At 36.5% G+C, this 21502-nt stretch overlaps 1 protein-coding gene across 4 annotated transcripts; it reads right to left on the minus strand.

Annotated features, from left to right (window-relative positions):
* Positions 1-576: 576 nt before the first annotated feature.
* On the minus strand, positions 577-15667 carry LOC117406978 (gem-associated protein 8-like). Of its 4 annotated transcripts, none has more exons than XM_034011477.2 (5): positions 15496-15667; positions 14512-14581; positions 13040-13067; positions 11755-12196; positions 577-1095 (listed from the first exon to the last, which is right to left on the minus strand). In XM_034011477.2, exons 3-5 carry the CDS (start codon positions 13040-13042, stop codon positions 839-841), a joined length of 702 nt encoding a protein of 233 aa, XP_033867368.1. In that variant the 5' UTR covers positions 13043-13067; positions 14512-14581; positions 15496-15667; the 3' UTR covers positions 577-838. The 4 variants fall into 4 exon arrangements, with proteins under 4 accessions (XP_033867368.1, XP_058884984.1, XP_033867367.1 ...); XM_059029001.1 differs by having other exon boundaries at positions 15411-15667; XM_034011476.2 differs by lacking the exon at positions 14512-14581 and having other exon boundaries at positions 15411-15667.
* Between the last annotated feature and the right edge of the window lie 5835 nt (positions 15668-21502).

Raw genomic sequence — 21502 nt, forward strand, 5'->3', positions numbered from 1 at the left:
ACATCATTAGCAACAGCCTGACCTTTCACTTTCTTATTTCCAATGACTTTCAATGTGACCTTTAGAAAGACGGCAATCTTGAATTTCTCTTTAGCAACATATGGCACATGTGCAATATTGTCTGGTACTAAAAAGTAGGCAAATTGACTTTATATCCCTTATCATTAATTATCATTTAGTGTGGACACAATTGGTAAAACCAACAACATTTAGTTGATGAATCACAAATGCTCAGCATTATACTGTAGCTCATATCAAATTTGTTTAACTAGAAAGGTGGTTTGTCTAACACAGCAAACCATTGAACTGAATGTAGATGCAAGGACTGGACAAGAACTGGTAACCTCCCAGTTCAAAGACAGCAAGCCCTGTAGTAGAGAGGCAAGTACGGTATGTGTCTCATGCTGATGTCAGTACAATTAACTCATCAGTCGATAGGAGATCCATTGCAATTGTTCACAAGTTACAGGAGTCACAAGCATGCAAGCAGTCATGCCCACAAAATATGAGACAAACTCAATATACAGTAGTTTCAAAAGCAGAAACCAGAAAAGGTTTAAAAATAAACACTTGGTCTGAACTGAAAAACGTTTATTTTAGAGAAAATACTAAAAGTATGCAACAGGTATACATTTCAGTTTGAAACCTTTAATCTTTCTGAACTAGACCACTATTCTGTAGTCATATAAAAGGGTCACAGGGTCAGACATTTTCAATACTGTACATTAAAACAAATCGTTATTGACATACAATACTGTCATTCACATACAACCACATGAACAGTGCTTTGCATCACACATCAAATATATTTTTCATTTAGCGTCTTGTCAACTTAGATTTATAGTTTAAGGGGGATGACAGGCCAGTACTTTGGCTGCTTTTTATCACAGTTTCTGTCAAAAGTGAGCTGCATGGCTGTCTCCATGCCCTGGATTTTAGCAGCATCCTCCCCGTACAGTTTCTTCATTTCAGCCATTCTTCTCTCACCGGGCCGCTCTACTGGGGGTTGTGCACTTCGACCGGAAACTCTGTACAAATCATGGTCAGCCAACACATATGTATCCTGCTGTTCTGCATCCAGCTGCTGCTGTTTCTCTGAGGAAGGAAGACTAGAATTTAGTAAAAGAACAGGTTGGCGACTGCACTGCATTTAAAATTTAAAAACTGATTTTGTTTTCCACCAACCAAAATGCTGCAATAACAGTCTGCAACTCCAATTTAATTGCCAACTTAATGACAGATATTCCACAAGAGTGAAACAAAATAACACAACAGCACTTGGCAACAGTTGACCTGTCCATGTCTATAGGACTATTAACAGTTTTGTACACCTTATGTTGGGTGGAGTCAACACCAGCCACCTAAGGTACAAGAACTCTCACAAACAAACCCCATACCATTAAATACATGGATAAACACTAGTCAAAATATTTGGCAAATAATTTTACTAGTTTTAAAAATGTTACAATGTGTTCATACAGATTTAAATCGACATTCAGTCTAGTGCCTGGCTACTTTGCCTATATATATATATATATATATATATACAGACGTGCTCAAATTTGTATTTGCAATGTATTTGTATTTGCTTGCGATTGTAAGTCACCCTGGATAAGGGCGTCTGCTAAGAAATAAATAATAATAATAATAATAATAACCGAGCCTCCTCCATGTTTCACTGTAGGTATGGTGTTCTTTTCTTTGAAAGCTTCATTTTTTCGTCTGTGAACATAGAGCTGATGTGACTTGCCAAAAAGCTCCAGTTTTGACTCATCTGTCCAAAGGACATTCTCCCAGAAGGATTGTGGCTTGTCAATATGCATTTTAGCAAATTCCAGTCTGGCTTTTTTATGTTTTTCTTTCAAAAGTGGAGTCCTCCTGGGTCTTCTTCCATGGGGCCCACTTTCGCTCAAAAAGCGACGAATGGTGCGATCAGAAACGAACATACCTTCACCTTGGAGTTTAGCTTGTATCTCTTTGGCAGTTATCCTTGGTTCTTTTTCTACCATTCGCACTATCCTTCTGTTCAATCTGGGGTCGATTTTCCTCTTGCAGCTGCGCCCAGGGAGGTTGGCTACAGTTCCATGGACCTTAAACTTCTTAATAATATTTGCAACTGTTGTCACAGGAACATCAAGCTGCTTGAGATGGTCTTGTAGCCTTTACCTTTACCATGCTTGTCTATTATTTTCTTTCTGATCTCCTCAGACAACTCTCTCCTTTGCTTTCTCTGGTCCATGTTCAGTGTGGTGCACACAATGATACCAAACAGCACAGTGACTACTTTTCTCCATTTAAATAGGCTGAATGACTGATTACAAGATTGGAGACATGTGTGATACTAATTAAAGAAACTAATTAGTTTGAAATATCACTATAATCCAATTATTTATTATCTTTTCTAAGGGGTACCAACAAATGTGTCCAGGCCATTTTAGAATATCTTTGTAGAATAAGCAATAATTCATCTCTTTTCACAGCTTCTTTGCTTTATTCTATGACATACCAAAGGCATGCAAGTATACATGATAAAATAGCTTTTAATTTCATCACTTTTCAGGAGGAATGAAGCATTATTTCAATGAGCTGTAAGGGTACCAACAAATTTGAGCACGTCTGTATATACATACACACATACAGTGCCTTGCAAAAGTATTCAGACCCCTGACCAATTCTCTCATATTACTGAATTACAAATGGTACATTGACATTTCGTTCTGTTTGATATTTTATTTTAAAACACTGAAACTCTAAATCAATTATTGTAAGGTGACATTGGTTTTATGTTGGGAAATATTTTTGAGAAAAATAGAAAACTGAAATATCTTGCTTGCATAAGTATTCAACCCCCACACATTAATATTTGGTAGAGCCACCTTTCACTGCAATAACAGCTTTAAGTCTTTTGGGGTTTTATGGCTTTTATTACTTCTTGAAAATGAACGAATATTTAAATTATGAGCGAATCTCTGAACATGAAAATCCTGTGTTCGTCCCAGCACTAATGTAATTATAGACAAAGTAGCTAGACACCTGCCTGACTGTTACTTTAAACACACTGTAACATTTTTTAAATCTACTAAAATGTTATTTTGTTATGATACAGCATCTGTGTGTCCCACTTATTTCAGTGGAACACAGATTTTCTGCAGGGATCTCCTTTCTGTAACATACTGATCATATTCCCTGTTATGCTGCTGTATTGCATTTTAACTGGTACCTAAAATCCCACACCAGAGCATGGTAGGCAAAATATAAAAAAGTACAAAAAAAGTATTTTTACAGTCATTCTTTTAATTAAATTCCATACTTCTTTTGGTAACTTTAACTGATCTGCAACAGAATTGTTGGGGAAGTGCAGAAACTGCCCCGAGGGCTTGAGTGGAAGAGACTCCTGTTTAGAAACTGCTTCGTTAGCGAGGTAAAGACAGCTTATATATACGAGTCTTACTTTGCAATAAACCAAAAATATGAGATTCCTGCTTTTTCTTATAAACTCTTGAGTTATGTAGAACAATAACAGTAGTGGGATAACAAACCTGTCCTGTGTACTTGGTAGATATGAAGTCCCAACCTAAACAGATATTCCCTATAAGTACAAGTTCAAGCTGGAAGATGCTGTTAGAGTCACACATTTAGAGTGAGTAAATGTTGAATATACAGTCTACAGTGTAATACTCTATAAATACTTACTATACTATGGCAAAGCTTTGTAATGTAGTTATTATTTTAGTCCTAAATTATCACTGTTTTGGGGAAAAAGTGGCCATATCAGTAGCATTTTGCATAATTCTTAAGTATAAAATAACATAAAATAAAATCACATGTGAGCAGATTTTTAAGCTTCCCCAGCACACCACATTGGCTTGGTCTTGAATCGTATCAATTAAAAGAGGTTTTGGGCAACACGAAAGGGAAGAATCTGCACTCCTTTAAAACCTTTTTTCCATTGCATTCCAAATGGAGCTTAAGAAAGGAATGTGGAAAAAGTGTTGGATATAGTACTGTCTATAGAAAAAAGGAAATACAGTCCAGCTGTAGCCAATGTGACTGCAAAATAATTATTGTCACATCTGTGCCTTGTTTTTTATGAAACTGCTTTAGAGGATTCAGGGGCATTCAGACAGCCTCTCTTTGTTTGAACACAGCATTCTAAAGAGCGCCTGAACCGGCCTTGTGACTAAACATTGTTAATTCAGGGACATTTACTATACACTTGAACTGGTCCACTGTAGAACTGAGGAAATCCTGCACTGACATCGGATGATGTTTTGGATAAAGGAAGCATTTATCCCAAGTAGAAACTGCCTGGATCTTATTCAGATTATTTATTTTGTTCTCATTATCCAGTGTCTACAATTAATAACGCTGATAATGGTGAAAGAAAAATGGCTCAGATATATACATAGACACACACACACACAGGGTGATTAGAAAGTAAGTTTACCACAGCAACGCACCATATCTCATGTGGTAAACTTACTTTCTAATCACCTTGTATATTAGGACTGTCACTTAATCCCACGATTAATGCGTTCATTTCTTTTGAGATTAATTTATTTTACGCGTGTTAATCGCACTCCTGTCTTGACCCTCTTAGCATACCATAATTAATTCCATATGTCAACATTTTAATATACTCGACCGCATGCAACGAGAAAGTTAGTCATATAACTGCATCATGGAACAAAGTACTTAAAGTGAAGAACTTGTGAAGAGGATGTTTATTTAAAACAAAATAATAATTTTGCATATTGTGGTACAGCAGGTGTTCCCGATCCCAATTTTGAGCCTTTAGGACCCTGGGGGTGAGGAAGCATCTACTTCATCTTAGTGAAGAACTATCGTATGGACATATCTATGGTAATGACAAATACAGGCCTAGCACCAATTTCTGCTGTGCTGTCCTCATTCTCAGATACCATTTCATATAACGTGAGGCCTCAAGTGTATAATTGGCCTTTTCACTGTTTTTCTTTTTTGAATGCTATACAGTATACTCATGGGATTGCAGCAGCAAGCCCTTATCTACAGTATATCTAGTGTTCCGCGTTTCCGGTGTATTCAGAATTTTACTGAAAAATTACAAGATTTTTTTTTTTAACTGGACGTCTGTTTTTACTGATTTATACCCGATTTTTGTCTATTATTCAATATTTTCCCAGTACTATTTTCTTGGAAATACACAATATTTTGATTAAAATGCTGTTTTATTTTGACTCTGACATAGCAATAAGCAGCCCTGCACTGTATCTAAGGATACAGCAGACGTCAGAGGATAAAATAACGTTCAAACGTGGTTCTCTGTCACTTTGCAAACATAATATCACCTGATTATGCTGGCCAATGAAAATCTGATTATTGTGGCAATTGCTGGGCGCAGTAACTACCAGCTTGATCAAAAATTAAATTGAAATACTTACAATATTATAAAAATATAATATTTTTAGTAGTTGAGGAATGGGGAGAAAACATAAATCAGTTTATGAACATTCAAAAGAAAATGAAAGTTTCTAAGTACACCAAAAGAAAAACAGCAGAAGTGAGTCACATGAGGCAAAGAATGCATGGTGTTGCAAATACTGCTGCATCGAGGTACATGTTCGCGTTCACACTAAAAGAACATACTGAAAAATAAGTTTAAACTAAAACAAGAAAGTGAACTGAGAGACAAGCAATCCATTTATGCTGCTTTTACACACGCTTTAATACACACTGTTTATTGCAGAGAGGTATGCATTGGTGACTTTGTGCGACAGTACTGTCCATCAGCTAAAACACTGCCTAACACCGACAATCTTAATTGTAAATATCTGGCAGAAAATTGTGATGCTTTAGTTGGTAAACTTATGGAATGCATTGATGGAAATGTCCAGTGTGATTTTTGATGCGTCTCCCGATGGCTTGCACCACCCAGTTCGGTCAATTCTCTTTTTTTTTTGCTTTACAAATAAACCTGGCTTGTTTTGTGCTGATGTCACGTTCATACCTTCTGTAGACTATTTCCGTCAGCACAGCGATTGTCCAAACATTTGTAAAGTACTTGGGAAAATACTTGCAGATTCTTCTTCATCATACATGCCAGTGACATTAAACTTCATCAGAAACCACAACTGCTACGCATAATATTCCACATGTAAAGTGTGTATACAGACATTCTCTCTTTCCCCCCTGATTTTAACCGATGTTTCAATTAAAAACTATTTTTTACTGACGTTATCCCTATTTTAATATATCTAAAATAAACTCCCGGAATTTTTTTTTTTAAAAGATAAAAAACGAAAATGCGGGACACTTAGTATATGCAATGCAGCCTAATTGTGTTCCCACTAGCAGTCTCCATCCACACATTAAGGGTTTTATCATTTTAAGCAACACATGTTCTAGCTGTTATAACATTAATTAGCAGACATGGAAATGTTCTCCCATTACTGTCAAAGCCAGTTTAGTGCCAGTTTATGCCTCAGGCTGACTTTCAAAGATTCCCAGAGACTTGTTAACAGTAACTTCCTTTTGTAAAGCCCTGAACTAATCCCCTCCCCAGTCTTTCGAGGTCCATGTAGATCTAAAGTATTCTGTGCCTAGCTACACACCCACAACCCAGTTGAAAAACACTATAAACACTATCAGACCTGTAATCCCCAGGCTGAAGACTTCAAAGCCAGATGACACGAACACAAAGCCTGGGAGCTGCTGACCACTCCGTTCAAATTAGTGCAGGATCAGTCAGCAGCAGCTGTCTCTAGTTGGCGATCAGGGCTCAGGCAATAAGATTAGATACAGACCAGCTGACTTGGCATTACCACATGACAATGTCAATCTGTTGCAGACAGCGATAAGACGACTAAAAAAAACAAATAACATACAACATAAAACAATTCTCTATGGTACTGTATAGGGTTGGTATATCTCACAATATGTATTCAGTGTGTTTGTTTAAGTCTAAATGCTCTGTAGGCACAGAAGTGTGTAGGTGCCTCTCTTTTAAAAAGAAGATGTGTCATATAATAGTACCAACATAAATTAAGGAAATGACGAATGCTTTACAGCAAGACTAGGGGTAGGGATTGTATTGTATCCATTTTTCCCTCACTCAGACCCCTTGCTTACAAAATACATTTTTATCTGAATAGATAACTGTCTCCTCTTTAAAAATATGCAAAACATTTTATTCAGCAGTTCATCTCACAACTACAATCTTCTCCTTTTTCTGGGACAGCAGTGAAATTGGGAGTTGGGAGGTTTCCTGCTGGCTAACCTCAATCTGACAATTTGCTCACGAAATATCTTGCTATCCGTGAATATATAATCGTGTCCTCTTAAAAAAATATGCACAGAAATTAATGAGCAGTCTGTCCCACCTGTGCAGTGGAATCCTAATGACCCATTTACTAGCAATGTGGAATGACTGGGTATGACATTTCCTCTATATGACCCTCAGAAATAGCTTTCAGGCTGAGGACTGCCAAGGAAACCACTACACTGAATATTGTACCAGCAAAACCCAAAAAATAAAAAAAATAATTGGGGGGTAAATCAGAGAACAATTACTCCATCTAGTCATTCAGCATTGGTACAGTAGTACATTCATCATATTTAGGGTACCACTGAACTCGTGAGACAGATTGCTCATTTAAAAAATCCTAAGCAAACTGTTAAAAGAGGAGACAAACAGCTACTCAGGGATACCAAAGTATTTAGAAAGTCTAGAATAAAGCAGAACTGACCTAACCTGTCACAGCAAAAAGGTGTTAACGGCATATTATTAAATCACATACAATACAAACAATATTGTTTTTTTTTTTTTAAAACATTTAAAACAAAAACTTATGTTTGCCAAACAGCTCATGCCTTCACTGAAAGAAATACATGTTTTTTTTTTCAGTTGATAAAACAAAATGTTTAGAAAATATTTGAATGGGTAAAAAAAAAAAAAAGAGATTTGGAATAACTTATTTTTCCACTTTGGCAGCTGTGTTTGCTCCACATTTGTGTTGCGGATTACTGGACAATCTTGAAGCTGTGGAACAATCCAGTGGGTTGGACCCTCTGGGAGAGATGCTCAATTGCAAAATCTATTCAGCAAATAAACTATTTGCAAGTTGCCAAGGGAACCCATGGGGAGCTACATTTACAGCATGCAAGGTGGATCTTTCCTCTGCTTCATTGTTGGTGAATAAAGCAACTAAACATAATAATATTTTGGAATCTTTTATGATATAATTTATTTTTTATTATATATACACACACATACATATAGAGCTCACTTGCATGATTTATCCGCATACTTCATGCAGCTTTTATAACACACAGACTCCTGAACTGTGTATTTCTGGCGGACTGAGGCAGAATTGTGGCTTTGAAGCTGGCTACGAAGCTGCACACAAAATTGAGATGGATTTACAATGGGAGGTGGTGCATTGTGAAAAGCAGACAACTTTGGGCAATTTCTTATTTTAAAATTGTGTTCTTTAGAATTGATTGTCAGTACAACACAGATTTTTATGTTTGCTTTACTTATTGCAAGGACAATTGTAGTACATCTTTGTGTAGTTCTGTTTAAGCCTACTCCTTTTTTTTTTTGTTTTACACAAGTTTGAAGTAAATCATTCTATGTCTGGGTGTTTCGTGTTTCTCATGTTCATTTTTTAACACTGTAACATTTAAAACACATGCATTTCAGTGCCAAGTTTGTACAACTACAGTATATATCGTGCCATATAAATACACTTGAAAATGTGTTTTTTTGCTTATTGCCAACTTTTGGTTAATGACAACTTTTTGCTGGAAACCGAGAGGTTGTTAATAAGTGGCATCTGCTGTATGTGTGTGTGTGTGTGTATCAATATATATATATATATATAGATATAGATATAAAATTAGTGGTAAGCACTGGTAGAAAATCCGGAACTGGGTACCACACAACAGAGATCGCAAGTCTGAATCCTATAATAATAATAATAATAATAATAATAATAATAATAATAATAATAATAATGAATCTCTGTTTAAATACAGTTATTAATGTTAAATGCTCATAATGCTGTAGAATTCTTTGCAACATATATTGGCCATATTCCGCAGTTGTTAACGTGGCTGTTATGTTCAGTTTTAAAACTAATGCAGTAGTACAGCACCGCTATTACATTATGGGTTTTGACGACAGTCACAAATGAGACACGTGCATCTGTTTGGTTAACAATGAAGTGCCATTCCTGATCATCTCTCAATTCTGTCTTGTGAATACATAACAATGGCACCCAAGCAAAGTACTGGGTGGAATTTCTTTACCAAGCAAGAGAAAACATAATTTGCAAAGGAAATTTTTCATTCCAAGGAGGAAGCACACTTACTTAATGTGCTTCACATTATTTTATTTTTTTATTTATTATTTGCTTATGTATTTTTAAATAAAGGCTACTTATTTTATCTTTTTGGTAAGAAACTATATCTGTGGAATAGCTGTAGATAATGCATTCGGTATTGGAAGCCACACGGTTATTAATATTAGTGGATCACTGAGTTATCACTGACATAAACCCAACAGGGTGTTATGTTGTTTTCTTTTAGTTCCTGAGAAGAATGGTTGCCGCAGTTCGTATTATTGAGGTGTACTTGCCGCTGTGTATTATTGTTTTCTGTAAAACATTGATATCCTGTCAGTTAAGAAAAGGCTTAATGCAAAAGCTTGTTTTAACGTTGTTAAACTGTATTGTAATTTTCTACATTTTCTTTAAATTCTCAAAATTAATAAATCGCAACCCGGGTAGTAAAGAGAGACCCGGGTAGCGTCGGGTAATTTAAAACCCGACGGGTACCGGGGTTTTCAGGTACCCGTGCCGACCTCTGTATTTACTGTATATATAATGTTTGTAAAAGGTTGCGACTCGGCTCCTACATTCTTGTAGAAAGACTATACTCTCATGCCCTACAAATGTTTCTTTAGAAATGTTGAGTTCTCATTGTTATTTATAAAAAGAACTAGACAAAACAACATTTACATTATACACAATATTGAACGAGCACTTAGAGTATGTCTTTTGTACCTAGAACAACGAGGTGCAGTTCATGAAAGACCCATATTAAGACGTATTATAATTTTATCGTATTCAGAGCACCCTTGAAAGACAAACAATGGAATTTCACATCATGTACTATTCATCAGCCACAATATAACAACAGCACGGCCAATTCAGGTCATTCACTTGGGAATTAAGGATGTGTGCAGAAGTGCAGTATGTACTGGGGATGTTAATTTCCATTGAACTTCCTAAAAGTTTTAACTTTAGAATTAAACAGGTTTATTTGGGAATTTGTCACCAATCAAAACGGCATCATGATAAGTCCTCCATTTGTGTGCTGTTTTTGTGATACACTACAACATTAATGTGTATGAGACTACATGTGTACAATATGTATATGAATATGGTAAAGACAGCATTGAATACATCACTTTATGCTGACTGCACACATCCTACTTGCCACAGCTGATGTGATTTATTTTTGACATGCATATTTGACAGTTTTTAAACATTTAGGAAAACGTCTAAGAAAACATCTAAACGTTTAAGATGTAAACTATTAACACCCCTAGTGTGTAATGGATATAGTAATGTTCCGCACAGGGTAAAACCCATATTCTGATGTCAATGAATCAAACTGTATATAGGCCTCTATTATTTGTAAATCAGTCTTTATAGCTTCACAAGAATTTAAAGGTAAAGTCAGTTCGTGGACACCCCAGATTCGACTTCTGTATAGTTGACCATGAAAAGGTATTTCTAATTAGTGTCCAGTGATACCTGCTGGTGATGGTGAAAAACTACACGAGTCACTGCTAACACAGTGCATTTATTCTGTTCAATAGTATAACTCTTCTTCACACAGTCAGGAGATCAGCTTGAAGATGATTCAGAACAGCAACAGCGACACAGCTCAGTCGAATATGGAGAACTGGCACTCAGTCAAGAAAGTCAGGATGGCAGTGGTCTGTTTGGGTTTTTTTTTCATTGTCTCTCAAGACAAACACAGAATCTACTTTTGTCATCACTGATTGCATTTACAGTACTTTCCCTAGTTCATTGTGCTTTGTTTCTTTCTGTAAATTCCCCGTTACCTAATATTTGTCAGTTTGTTCATTTCGTTGCCATAGTTAGGAATACAAAAGCTTACAGATGAAAGATTCTTGCAGTTTTAATGATGCCCATGGTACAGTGTACTTCTATACAGCAATTTGTGGAGGGTTGCTGAGAGACAGCAGTGACCAACCAGTGTCCGGGAAGACAATGGCAGCTTGACAGCATGTTATTTTAATTCCTGCATACTACGTGCAGAGCTGCAAGACCTCATTTTAAACATATGCTTGGCTGTATTGTAGAGATTTTTAAATGAGCCTATCAAAAGAAAAAAATATCTTGTGTATTTCACATGTTGAACAGGAATTCCACAAGCAAAACACAGTACGTTTCCAACAAAATGTCTAGGAAGAAGCTTGTTCACACATGTGCATTGCAAATGTGTGGTAACCAGAGTTTCAAAGAACATGTTTGTAAAAGAGACTACTGTAGTTTGCACGAGCATACAGGGCTTTTAACCTTACCTGAAGGGATCAGAATCATTAACAGCAGTGTTCCGCACAACATTGCCCATTTACCACATAGCAGTTTGATTTAATGGTAACAATCTAGGATGTGTCCACTAGCAGAAAACCTGAAATGCAATGGTTCTTATTTTATTCCCTGATTAAATACTCACTGAGCTCCTCCCTGTGTTTCTCAGTCTGTGCGAAGTACTGCCGAAGCTCCTCTGTTATCTCCATGTTACTGACGTCACATTCTATTTCGCTGTCTGACTCCGAGTCCCCTTCACTTTCCGTTTCAGATTCGCTCTCCGTTTCCAACTCCTCCTTGTGCTTCTCCTGCCCACTACGCTTATGCTGCCTTGCCCAGTCCATTCTCTCTCTGGGTGCAGAACAATGGCTCATGGAACTGTGATTATCACCAATCCAGTCAGAATAGCGATGAGGTGCAGCAGGTGGTGGTGGACTGAACGGTGAATAGTAAACAGCTTCTAGTGCCTTTCTGTAGGCCTGTTTATGTCTGTATTGCCAGTTCATGGCCTGCTGGTAATGCCGCCAATACCTGGAGTACACTTGGTGGTTATACCAAGCATCACTCTCTTGATGGGGTGCTTCATCCTGTTTTGGGTGAAAGCGTTACATTACAATTAGCTATATTGTCTGCAATAATCATGCTTCAGGATATATACCCAAGATAAACACTGGATATGAATGTAAGAATCTTTTAAAATAAGTCGGTCATTCTGCATAGCTTGAACACATGTGTGTTCCCCTTAAAAACAAGCTGACAGAACCAAAGTATGCCACATTTCCATCTGCACAATGAAAGCTGTCTGTACAACTCAATCTCACCTTCCCAGTATCAAAATGGGGTCGCGGCAAGTTCCATCTGCAGGGTACAATCTACAATCCAATCAGTAAAAATCACCTTTATGTATAACTGCTATTTATAAATTAATGCACCAACCTAAAATATGTTCAACCTACATTTCATATAATCAAAAACCCTCCTCTCGTGTAACATTAGATCACTCTGCTGGGGCTGACAGGGGTCCCATTTGAAATGGATTTGATCTTGATTGGCTGCTAATTTGAATTGCTTTAAAGTCAAATCCAGTAGCAGATTGAAAATCTGGCTTTTATGAGGCTTTCCTAGTGTCCTTTATCTATCTATCTATCTATCTATCTATCTTGTTTTGCCATACATGGGGGATTCTGTGGTTATTCAATCTATCTATAGCAATATATCTAGCAATATATATATATATATATATATATATATATATATATATATATATATATATATATATATATATATATATATATATATCTTTTTGGATTGAGTCATTCACTAAACCTCAGAATTTTAGCATTATTTGAAACAAGCATGCAATGAGTAAAAAAAAAAAAAAAAACACAAAATCTGATTCCCAATACATTGTGAACAAATAAAGAACTTACCATGATTCTCCTTCACTGAATGTTAGATCTATACACAAAGAGAAAGTAACAATCAAGACAATAATACTTCAGTTACAAATAGAAAGGATGTCAGTTACTCAGATTTCCTATATCCAATGCACAAACGTATTTCTGATACACATGCAAGTGTTTAAATACAGCAGAATAAAGTACAAGCCACCCTCAAGGGGTCTAAAGCAATTTATACAAACTCTGAACTTCAGGACGAATGAAAGTGGTTTCTACATCTAGTTAAGACTTGGTTGAAACAAAGTGCTCCCCAGGTACTTGTACCTGTTAGTAACTGGATGTAGTGTATTGCCACAGCTATTCCAAGTGTCATTATTCTTTTGTTTCTGCATGTATCTGGACACTAACATCACCTGGAAAAAATGCCTTTTAATATCTTGTCTTTCTTCTCCATGTTGAAGAAGCAAAACAGAGTAAATTAAGGTGGATTTTCATGAAACTCCACAGTGGCAGAGTAAGAGTACCCACTGTGACCATGGGAATGCGATTGGACTGTATATCACTTTCTTATTTATTTTTAACATGGACATTATTTGATCAGTCACAAATGACAGCTCTTTTGAAAGGCAGTCGAAGTCTGTAATTGATTACAATAAAGGGACCTGATTAATCTTTAACATGGACATGGATATAGAGTTGAATGATGAATTGTTTTTGAAAGAGGACAGCATTGAAACACAGCAGACATCATACAGTAGTTATTTTAAAGGAGTGAGACTAATGGAGCTGTTAAACTGTGCAATTGTTCAGGATAATCACATCAGGAGACCTTAGACGCTAGCTTTTGAGTCGTAGGGTTTTTTGTTTTGTTTTGTTTTTGCAGTATTACTGTAGCCAAAAATCGATTGGTACAGTATGTCATCATTATCAACCTGTCAACACTCCAACCTTCAGCTCATGTACATGTTTCATTTCAGTAAACATGTCATTTGAATTACCAGTGTTATGCTACATTCAGTTTTGGCAGCATGTATTAACAACAAAATGCTTTCAACAAATAAAATTTTCATATGATGTATTCACTTTAAAGTTTGGCATGCACCAGATGAATTTCACATTAAATGACCCAGCACGTAGGGTTAAGACGCATCGTCGAATGTTACTGTATTTTAACCTTGCAACATATCTGCACTGAGCATAGTACAGTAACTTTGCAGTTGTGCATACTCATATTCAGAGTACAAGATACTACCATGGGTTTTTGCCCAAATTAAAAAAATAAAAAATGCCTCCAGGAATATATAAATCTATTCACACTATTCATGTGGAACACCATCACTGCCCTCAGACATACTGGTAAGAGCAGACAGATGTCTGTGGGCTAACTCCCTGCTGAGACTCAACTGCTGCATCAACAGGAAAGCCGTGTGAATATGTTCTAGTACATGTACTTAACCCTTAACAACTTGGGTGAAAATGTACAATTAACAATAGAAGCATACCATGGTTACACCAGCACTATGCGCTTCAGTCTTTATCTGCTTTAAGAAGTCTTTTCAGAGACATTTTTTGCTGTCGTAATTAAAAAAAAGGCAAATAATTAAAAGCAGAAATTACAATAGAAAAAAACACAATAGGTATAAAACAGGTACAAAAATTAAATTAAATTATATATAAGTATATGAAGTAAAGTGCTCCCTTAATATAAGGGTTGCGATTTTTGCCAGACACAGCAGCATACATTTTGTGATACCTGGCAAAGACAAAGAAAACCTAGGCTGATGACATAATGTCATCTGAACACCAAAAGCAAAATAAAAACAAAACGTTTTTAAAACAAAAATATATGCTGGCGTTATAGTCAATACAATGCATACAGCTGCCAAACAAATAATAATAATAATAATAATAATAATAATAATAATAATAATATATTTGCACGCTATAGGACTTAAACGATGATGCATTCTACGTCAACGCTGCCAAATGCTCGTAATTCATTTTATGAGGTAGCCAACCATTCGATTTGTGATCACTGGTATTGTTTTAAATGTAGGCCTATGTGGAATAATTTTCGTGGCTTTTAAATATAACGACGTTACAAATTAATTCTGTAAGGATGTTCACAAGCTAAAGTAAGGTTTTCTTTGTACTAACACGTGACAATTTGTTCCTGTTGTCAAGTGTTGCTTTTGAACAGGGTCGAAAGGAAACAAACGCTGCACCACTGCCGATAAGACGCAGCAACACATTCAGTCTAATTACCCCGTGAAAACTGACCACACACGTAATCACTTGGCAGTTATCAATGAAATGTATAAATGTAAATTGTAAGTTAAACCTGCCTATCTATACAGCATGTACAGTATATAGTTACCAACACAATATTACAGTATCATACCTTAACAGAATGCCTGCTTCGTACAGAAATATCGAGAAAATACAACGTAATATACAGGCAGTGTACACAAGAAACCTAAACTCACTGTATTATTTCAGCAGTTAGCACTCCGCTACCCAGTCTCCTGTTTCCTGTTTCCAGCAATATACACAGGAAATTAAGACTTTGCCGCCACCACGTTTAGGGTTCTTTTGTTTTCCCAGATACCAGTAAACGACACTTATACGCCATCTAGAGGTTCAGTTTGTCATGTAAGATTTACATGAACAGTATTTGAAACTCCAGTGTTTGAAATACAGATAACGTTCTCGTTAACAGGGATGCCATGGCAGCCACCATTAAGGAAGAGGATAATATGATGCGATGGGCATTGGTTGGGCTCTGGTTGAGCTACAAACACCTGATTAACTGGTAATTATTACTGTGTTATTTTTTTAACCAGTTTCTCCGATCACTAAATTACCACTTAAAACTATATTTATGTTAATCTTGCCAAAATATGTTCTGTCTGCCATAAGGAAATAAAGGATTTGGTGTCCCAAAAGCATGACCTAAAATTATCATCATTATCATTACTATATGCTTATATTGGCCAAACCTGAGTACTTATCCCTTGTATGTTTCAAAACCTCATTGTGATAAAATACACTAAATTGTTTCTTTAGCTGACTATATTCAGGCTGAATAAACTGATATTTCCGATACTTGCTGTATTACCTTGTTACCCTTTCCATCGTGAGTTGAATATCTAATCAAGCTTACTTTCAATAGAATATTGAAAATGGACAGGAATGATGGAAAGGTACTGTACAGATGTACTGCATTACATTTGACAGGGTGTGGGTCATATTTTAACAGTAGGTGGCACTATTCCCTTAAAATCTTAAGCATATAACCTGGTAAATGATTTGTAAATAAAATCTGTTATCCATTTATCAAATAAAGTTTTATTTAAAGCTTATTTTAATAATACATTTAAAGAAATATCTTATAAAACAAACTCTAGAAAAGTTAATATCTGGTCCTTTAAAAGGTAAGGGCCCAGGTGAGGAACTAAAAGTCAGCAATCTTAATGTCCTCACAAAGCTCTCCTGTACAAAAACAAAGTCTGAAAACTGTAACTGCAATGCCATAATATTACCAGTATATTATCTTGAAGAAAGCATAGCAAAACCATAAGCAGAATTACCAGAAATGTCAACTAAGGCACTACAATGGACAATCAGTGTGTATTGTGTTCATACCATTATGACACCATCCAAATTACAGCTAAGTGCTACCATTGCACCTTAGTACTGCGCCAGTGGCTTGCAGTTTTAGAGCAATTGAATTGCAATTCAATTATTATGGAAGGCCATTGTGTCTCAAGTGTGATCTTGAGACACAACACCTCTTGAATCCAGAAATAGAGCTCCTAGCTATTGTAAAAGACTTGAAGATCGTAGCTTTTATTAACACAACATTATTGATAATAATACAGGGTTGAGAGTTACAGATTCTTCAGTCTTATGATCATTCTCAGTTGCCAATGTGTTTGTAACTTTGTGGTTCTACATATGGAGTCACACTCTGTGGTGTTGTATGCTGTATTATTCAGTTAAAAGTGTGCCCCAAATCAAACAAACAGAATGAAAAGCCAGATAAATTATTACACTTTAAAAAAACACTTTCCTCTCAACGAAAAGCTACATACATACTTCATTACTGTGCACAGCAGGCACTGCATTTCTAATGAAGAGCTGCACTCGCACTGTCTTACATAATTTATACTGATATTTCAGTGTGCCATTAAGTTCCTTACAGCGGAGAAAGAAAATAGGCAAAGAATATATACTGCATGATTTTCTTTCTCTTCGGAAAGCCACAGCAGAATTAACCAACCTTCACAATTCGCTATTCACTTTCATTAGCAAAATGCACACATTGAAATGTAAAGCTACAGTCAATTCTGTATAAAGACCTATAGAAATCACCCTTCCTGCCATGCTGGTCTGTGCCTGATTCTTACCTGATTGGAGTTAAGCTGCCAAAGCAATTGGAAAATGTATACATTTAACATTTACCATAGTAAATGTGAACAGTAATTGTGTAGTTCCCATGAACCTTGCTTTACAATGGATGTTTACCATGGCTTTTACTATGCTTTGCCACACTTGTCTGCATTTGTTTTCGATGCTTTAATCAAGCTTACTCTACAGAGGGAAGATTCTACTTACAATTTAGCTTACCGAATCCAGGAGGGATGGAGACAATGGTGTCGTCAGGAATCCTAGGCTGCAATGCGCTTATCAAACATTTCTTTTTGGACATTCTCTCTATGTACTTCTTGTTCCCCCAGAACTTTACACGCTAAATTTAAAGATATATGGCCAGATTTATGAGGGTGTTTATAACAGCATTTTATTTGTGCCATTTTTGTAGTGTATTTTCTTTCTCAAAAATGATTTAAATTCAACTTTGCTGTAAATACCATGATAAATATAACCAATAGACCACTAAAAGGAAACTGAATTGATAAAATTAGACATGCTGCTCTTTTGAATACTACTATATACTTCATCCATTACTCTACATATATAAACAAGTATCAGACCACTGGTATTCACTTAACATTCAACCTCTAAGTGTGACTAATTTATTATTGCAGATTCAGACTTCAAACAGTCAGAACCCTTTGTGACAGTCAGGTGGAAAACCAATAATCCACATGCCTTTGGCCATGCATGATGCTGTTTCTGTTCCAGGCAGCCATGCAGCCTATCTTTTAGACTTGTTACCCATTTATCTTACTTTGCACACATCAATAGGGAAGATGTGCATGGTCTTTTAATTTGTCTTGACTGGTCTAGTCACTTTGTCTTGTGTATTATCACATAACTATTTCATGATACACCCCTTCATACATTAGTGCTGGCACTACTAGCTCCCGTTTTCATAATGCAAAATGCACAGTATTTCTGGGCCTTCCATACTGTATGTTCATGCTGAAAATCACTTTGGTCCTTCTTTTCTTTCTTCACAAGTTGTTTACTGGTACCTATTCTGTTCCTGTGTTGTTGGTCCATTGGTTTAGCTACAGTCAGAATGATGAAAAATGAACTGTGTTAAAAGAAGTAGGTCAGTTTAGGGGATGTTGAGCCCAAGCAGTATAGAGAGGGTTTGAGTAGTATAGTAGATTCCTGGAGAGGGACGTTTCTTTTAGTGAGGCTAGTGCTCACCTGGTGTGGCAAACTTTTATTTTTAGCTTTGTTTTGTTTTCTTTATTAAACTGCTGGTACCCTAGTGGCAGCACCTGTGTTGTATTAAATCTGTGCGCCTGTGCGGTGTGTCAACACCCACTGCTCTGTGTCTGCCTCAGTATCATTCAGTGACGCCCCACGTATGTAAAGAATCCCCCTGTTAGACTGTAGGTAGTTTGAGTTGTGAATTTAAGAGCAAACATACTTGCAATTCACAGCCTACCTCTGTAAAGTGCTTTGTGATGGTGGTCCATTATGAAAGGCGTTATATAAAAATAAAGATATTATTATTATTATTATTATTATTATTATTATTATTATTATTATTATTATTATTATTATTACTATTATTATTATAAGTTGTTGACAATGTAGGGTACCTTGCATGATCAGTAGAGAAGTCTGAGGTGTTTAGATTGAACAGCCTGGGAAGTGGATACATTGTAGCTGGCTTGCCAAACTCCAATGTGGGCAAAGCACTCCCAGCAGGGTTAAATGAAAAAGGCCATAGATGTGCACAAAAAAACCTCTCAGTGTTTGAGTTGTGCTTCATTGGGTTGTCTTGGGATACATCACTATAGGTGGTATGAGGGAATATCAGTATTAGCATAAGTGAAAAAGTGGAAGATGAAAGTTGATACCTGTTTGCTCTGTGTCGATATAACCTACACATAGAAGCTTGCCATCCTACTGTATAGCTTAATTGGTTTGCAGATTGTTGTAATGAATGGTTTTGTTTGTGGCATTGAGCACATTAAATCCACACTTATTGACTGTCTATAATGATTCAGTAAGAAACAGGAAACAATGTAAACATTAGTATAAAATGGACTGTTGAGAAAACAAATGTCTGAAATCTGTATTTCTGTCACGTACATTCGTCCACAGTTCATATTAGTACCGCTAAGTCACTTCTGAATAAAACTGTCAGACAGGAAGCAAAGATGGTGATGGCCAAGGAACATGCTTTACAATCTATTTTAAAAACAAAACAAAGCAAAAAAAAAACAAAACCTTGAACTGTCATCTTGAAGAGCAAGAAAGTTTAATCGAAGGATGAGGCGCTAATGCATTGCTGCCAACAGGTTACAGGAAGAGCCTATTTTACAAGATTTAGCCTTGCTTGATAAACATTTGGAGACCCAGATGCACCGTAACTATCACTTGAGGCACTCCCCCCAACAGAATATTAGTGCTAAATTCACATATAACACCTGAGTGGCAATTGTTAATGCTCACTTAACTCTTAATATATATTTTAAAAAAAAACATTAACTTGGCACAGTTGAGTGAGCATTAACACTCAGGTGTTGTTTCTGAATATGGCTTTAAGTCCCTGCCAACATGGAGAGGAGCTGCAGGGGTCTTCATGTTAGTGTTTGATGTAAGGTCCTTTATCAGGAAATTAAGCAACATACACTATCCGTTATTTTCAGGGGTGTCAAAAACAAAACGTATCATTGTTGTAAACACCTGTCACTGTTTCCTTTAACTGAGGGTGGGTATGCAAGAGGCATTGAGACCAGATAAACAAAACTAAACACCCTGCTGTGTCTCTACAGTGCAGACTTCAGGGCCTTGATCGGTTACGAGGAAGTTCCCTCCTGAAGTGTGCATGTAATTCAGAACCATGGGCTTCTAGTGGAGCGTACACCTTCATGCCCAGGATACAAGATGAGACTTAACTGCCTTCTCCAACTAGCTTCCTTTTAAAAGTAGCAGCTTTAACAAGGTTCATTTTCAGGTCACTGAAGCAATTACTTCTCCAGCAAGGCTCCTGCTAAACAGTCAGGCTGTGTGGCAACAGCATGGATGGGCCAGCCCCGACACACTTGTCTCATTTTTACCTGATCGAAGTTCAGCTGCCAAGGCAACTGGAAAATGTATTGCTAGGAATGAGTCTGTACTCCAGGGCCACATTAGTGTGTCTGCACCATTTGCATACCCATAGCACCAGTGTTTTATTTGGCAGCAGAAAGCTTGACACAATATTTCAAAATGGTATTGCGAGAAAGAAAATGACATTAACGCTCCTCTGATGCATAAATATCCTCGTAAATAGCTTGCAGCGAGCTTAGCTAAAGGTTTGAAACAGACTAATAGGAAATTTATTGTACTTTGTGGCACATTTACCATAGTAGAAATAAATAAGAAAATTGGCATTCCAAATGTATTTCTCACCAACAAATACTTAGATTTCAAATAAAATATCTACTTTGGTTGCTGAGGTTTTCATTTAATATTCATTGGAAGTTGTATATGAGATACAGACTGAAATGTGATATGCTTGCTATAAAAAAAAAAAACAAAAAAAAAAACTGAATACAGTTTGGGATCATTACAAAGGCTTTGTTAGGGTTTTCCACAAGCCCAACAACATGTAGATGAACACTCCATGGGCTGGTTTCACAGACTATCCAAGGTTAGTTTAGGCAAGGCAGACCAAGACTGGTGTTTATTGGGGTCTGTGAAACCGGCCTTTAATGATTATCATTTTAATATAAAATGCCTTAGTAAGGCATTATAAAGTACGTTATATGGTCTAGTAACAATATTTATGATGATATTAATGTGGGAACTGTGAGTCAGCCACACATAAAACTCCCCTGGATTGAACCTGATTGTGTACAATTTCTGTACTAGTTTTATTGCATGACATTTGCGGCAGGTTTTTTTTCTTCTTCTTCACAATGCAACTGTCAAGACCTGCATATCAACACTGATGCTAATGGATTCCTCTGGTGGAAAATCTCAAAATGTTGTAATGTCAGATAACTTGTGTGACAATGTGAAATTGTATGACCACGGTATCGCTCTTCTGCAGTGTCTTGCCAGTTCTGTAAGTGAACTTTT

Source organism: Acipenser ruthenus, chromosome 8, assembly GCF_902713425.1.
Source record: "Acipenser ruthenus chromosome 8, fAciRut3.2 maternal haplotype, whole genome shotgun sequence".
Taxonomy (NCBI): Eukaryota; Metazoa; Chordata; class Actinopteri; order Acipenseriformes; family Acipenseridae; genus Acipenser; species Acipenser ruthenus.

Excerpts from the sequence above, each read along its gene's own strand:
- LOC117406978 (XM_034011477.2), bottom strand. Across the intron at positions 1,096-11,754 it reads GAAACACAGGGAGGAGCTCA|AGAAACAGCAGCAGCTGGAT; the intron begins GTGAGTATTTAA and ends TTCCTTCCTCAG.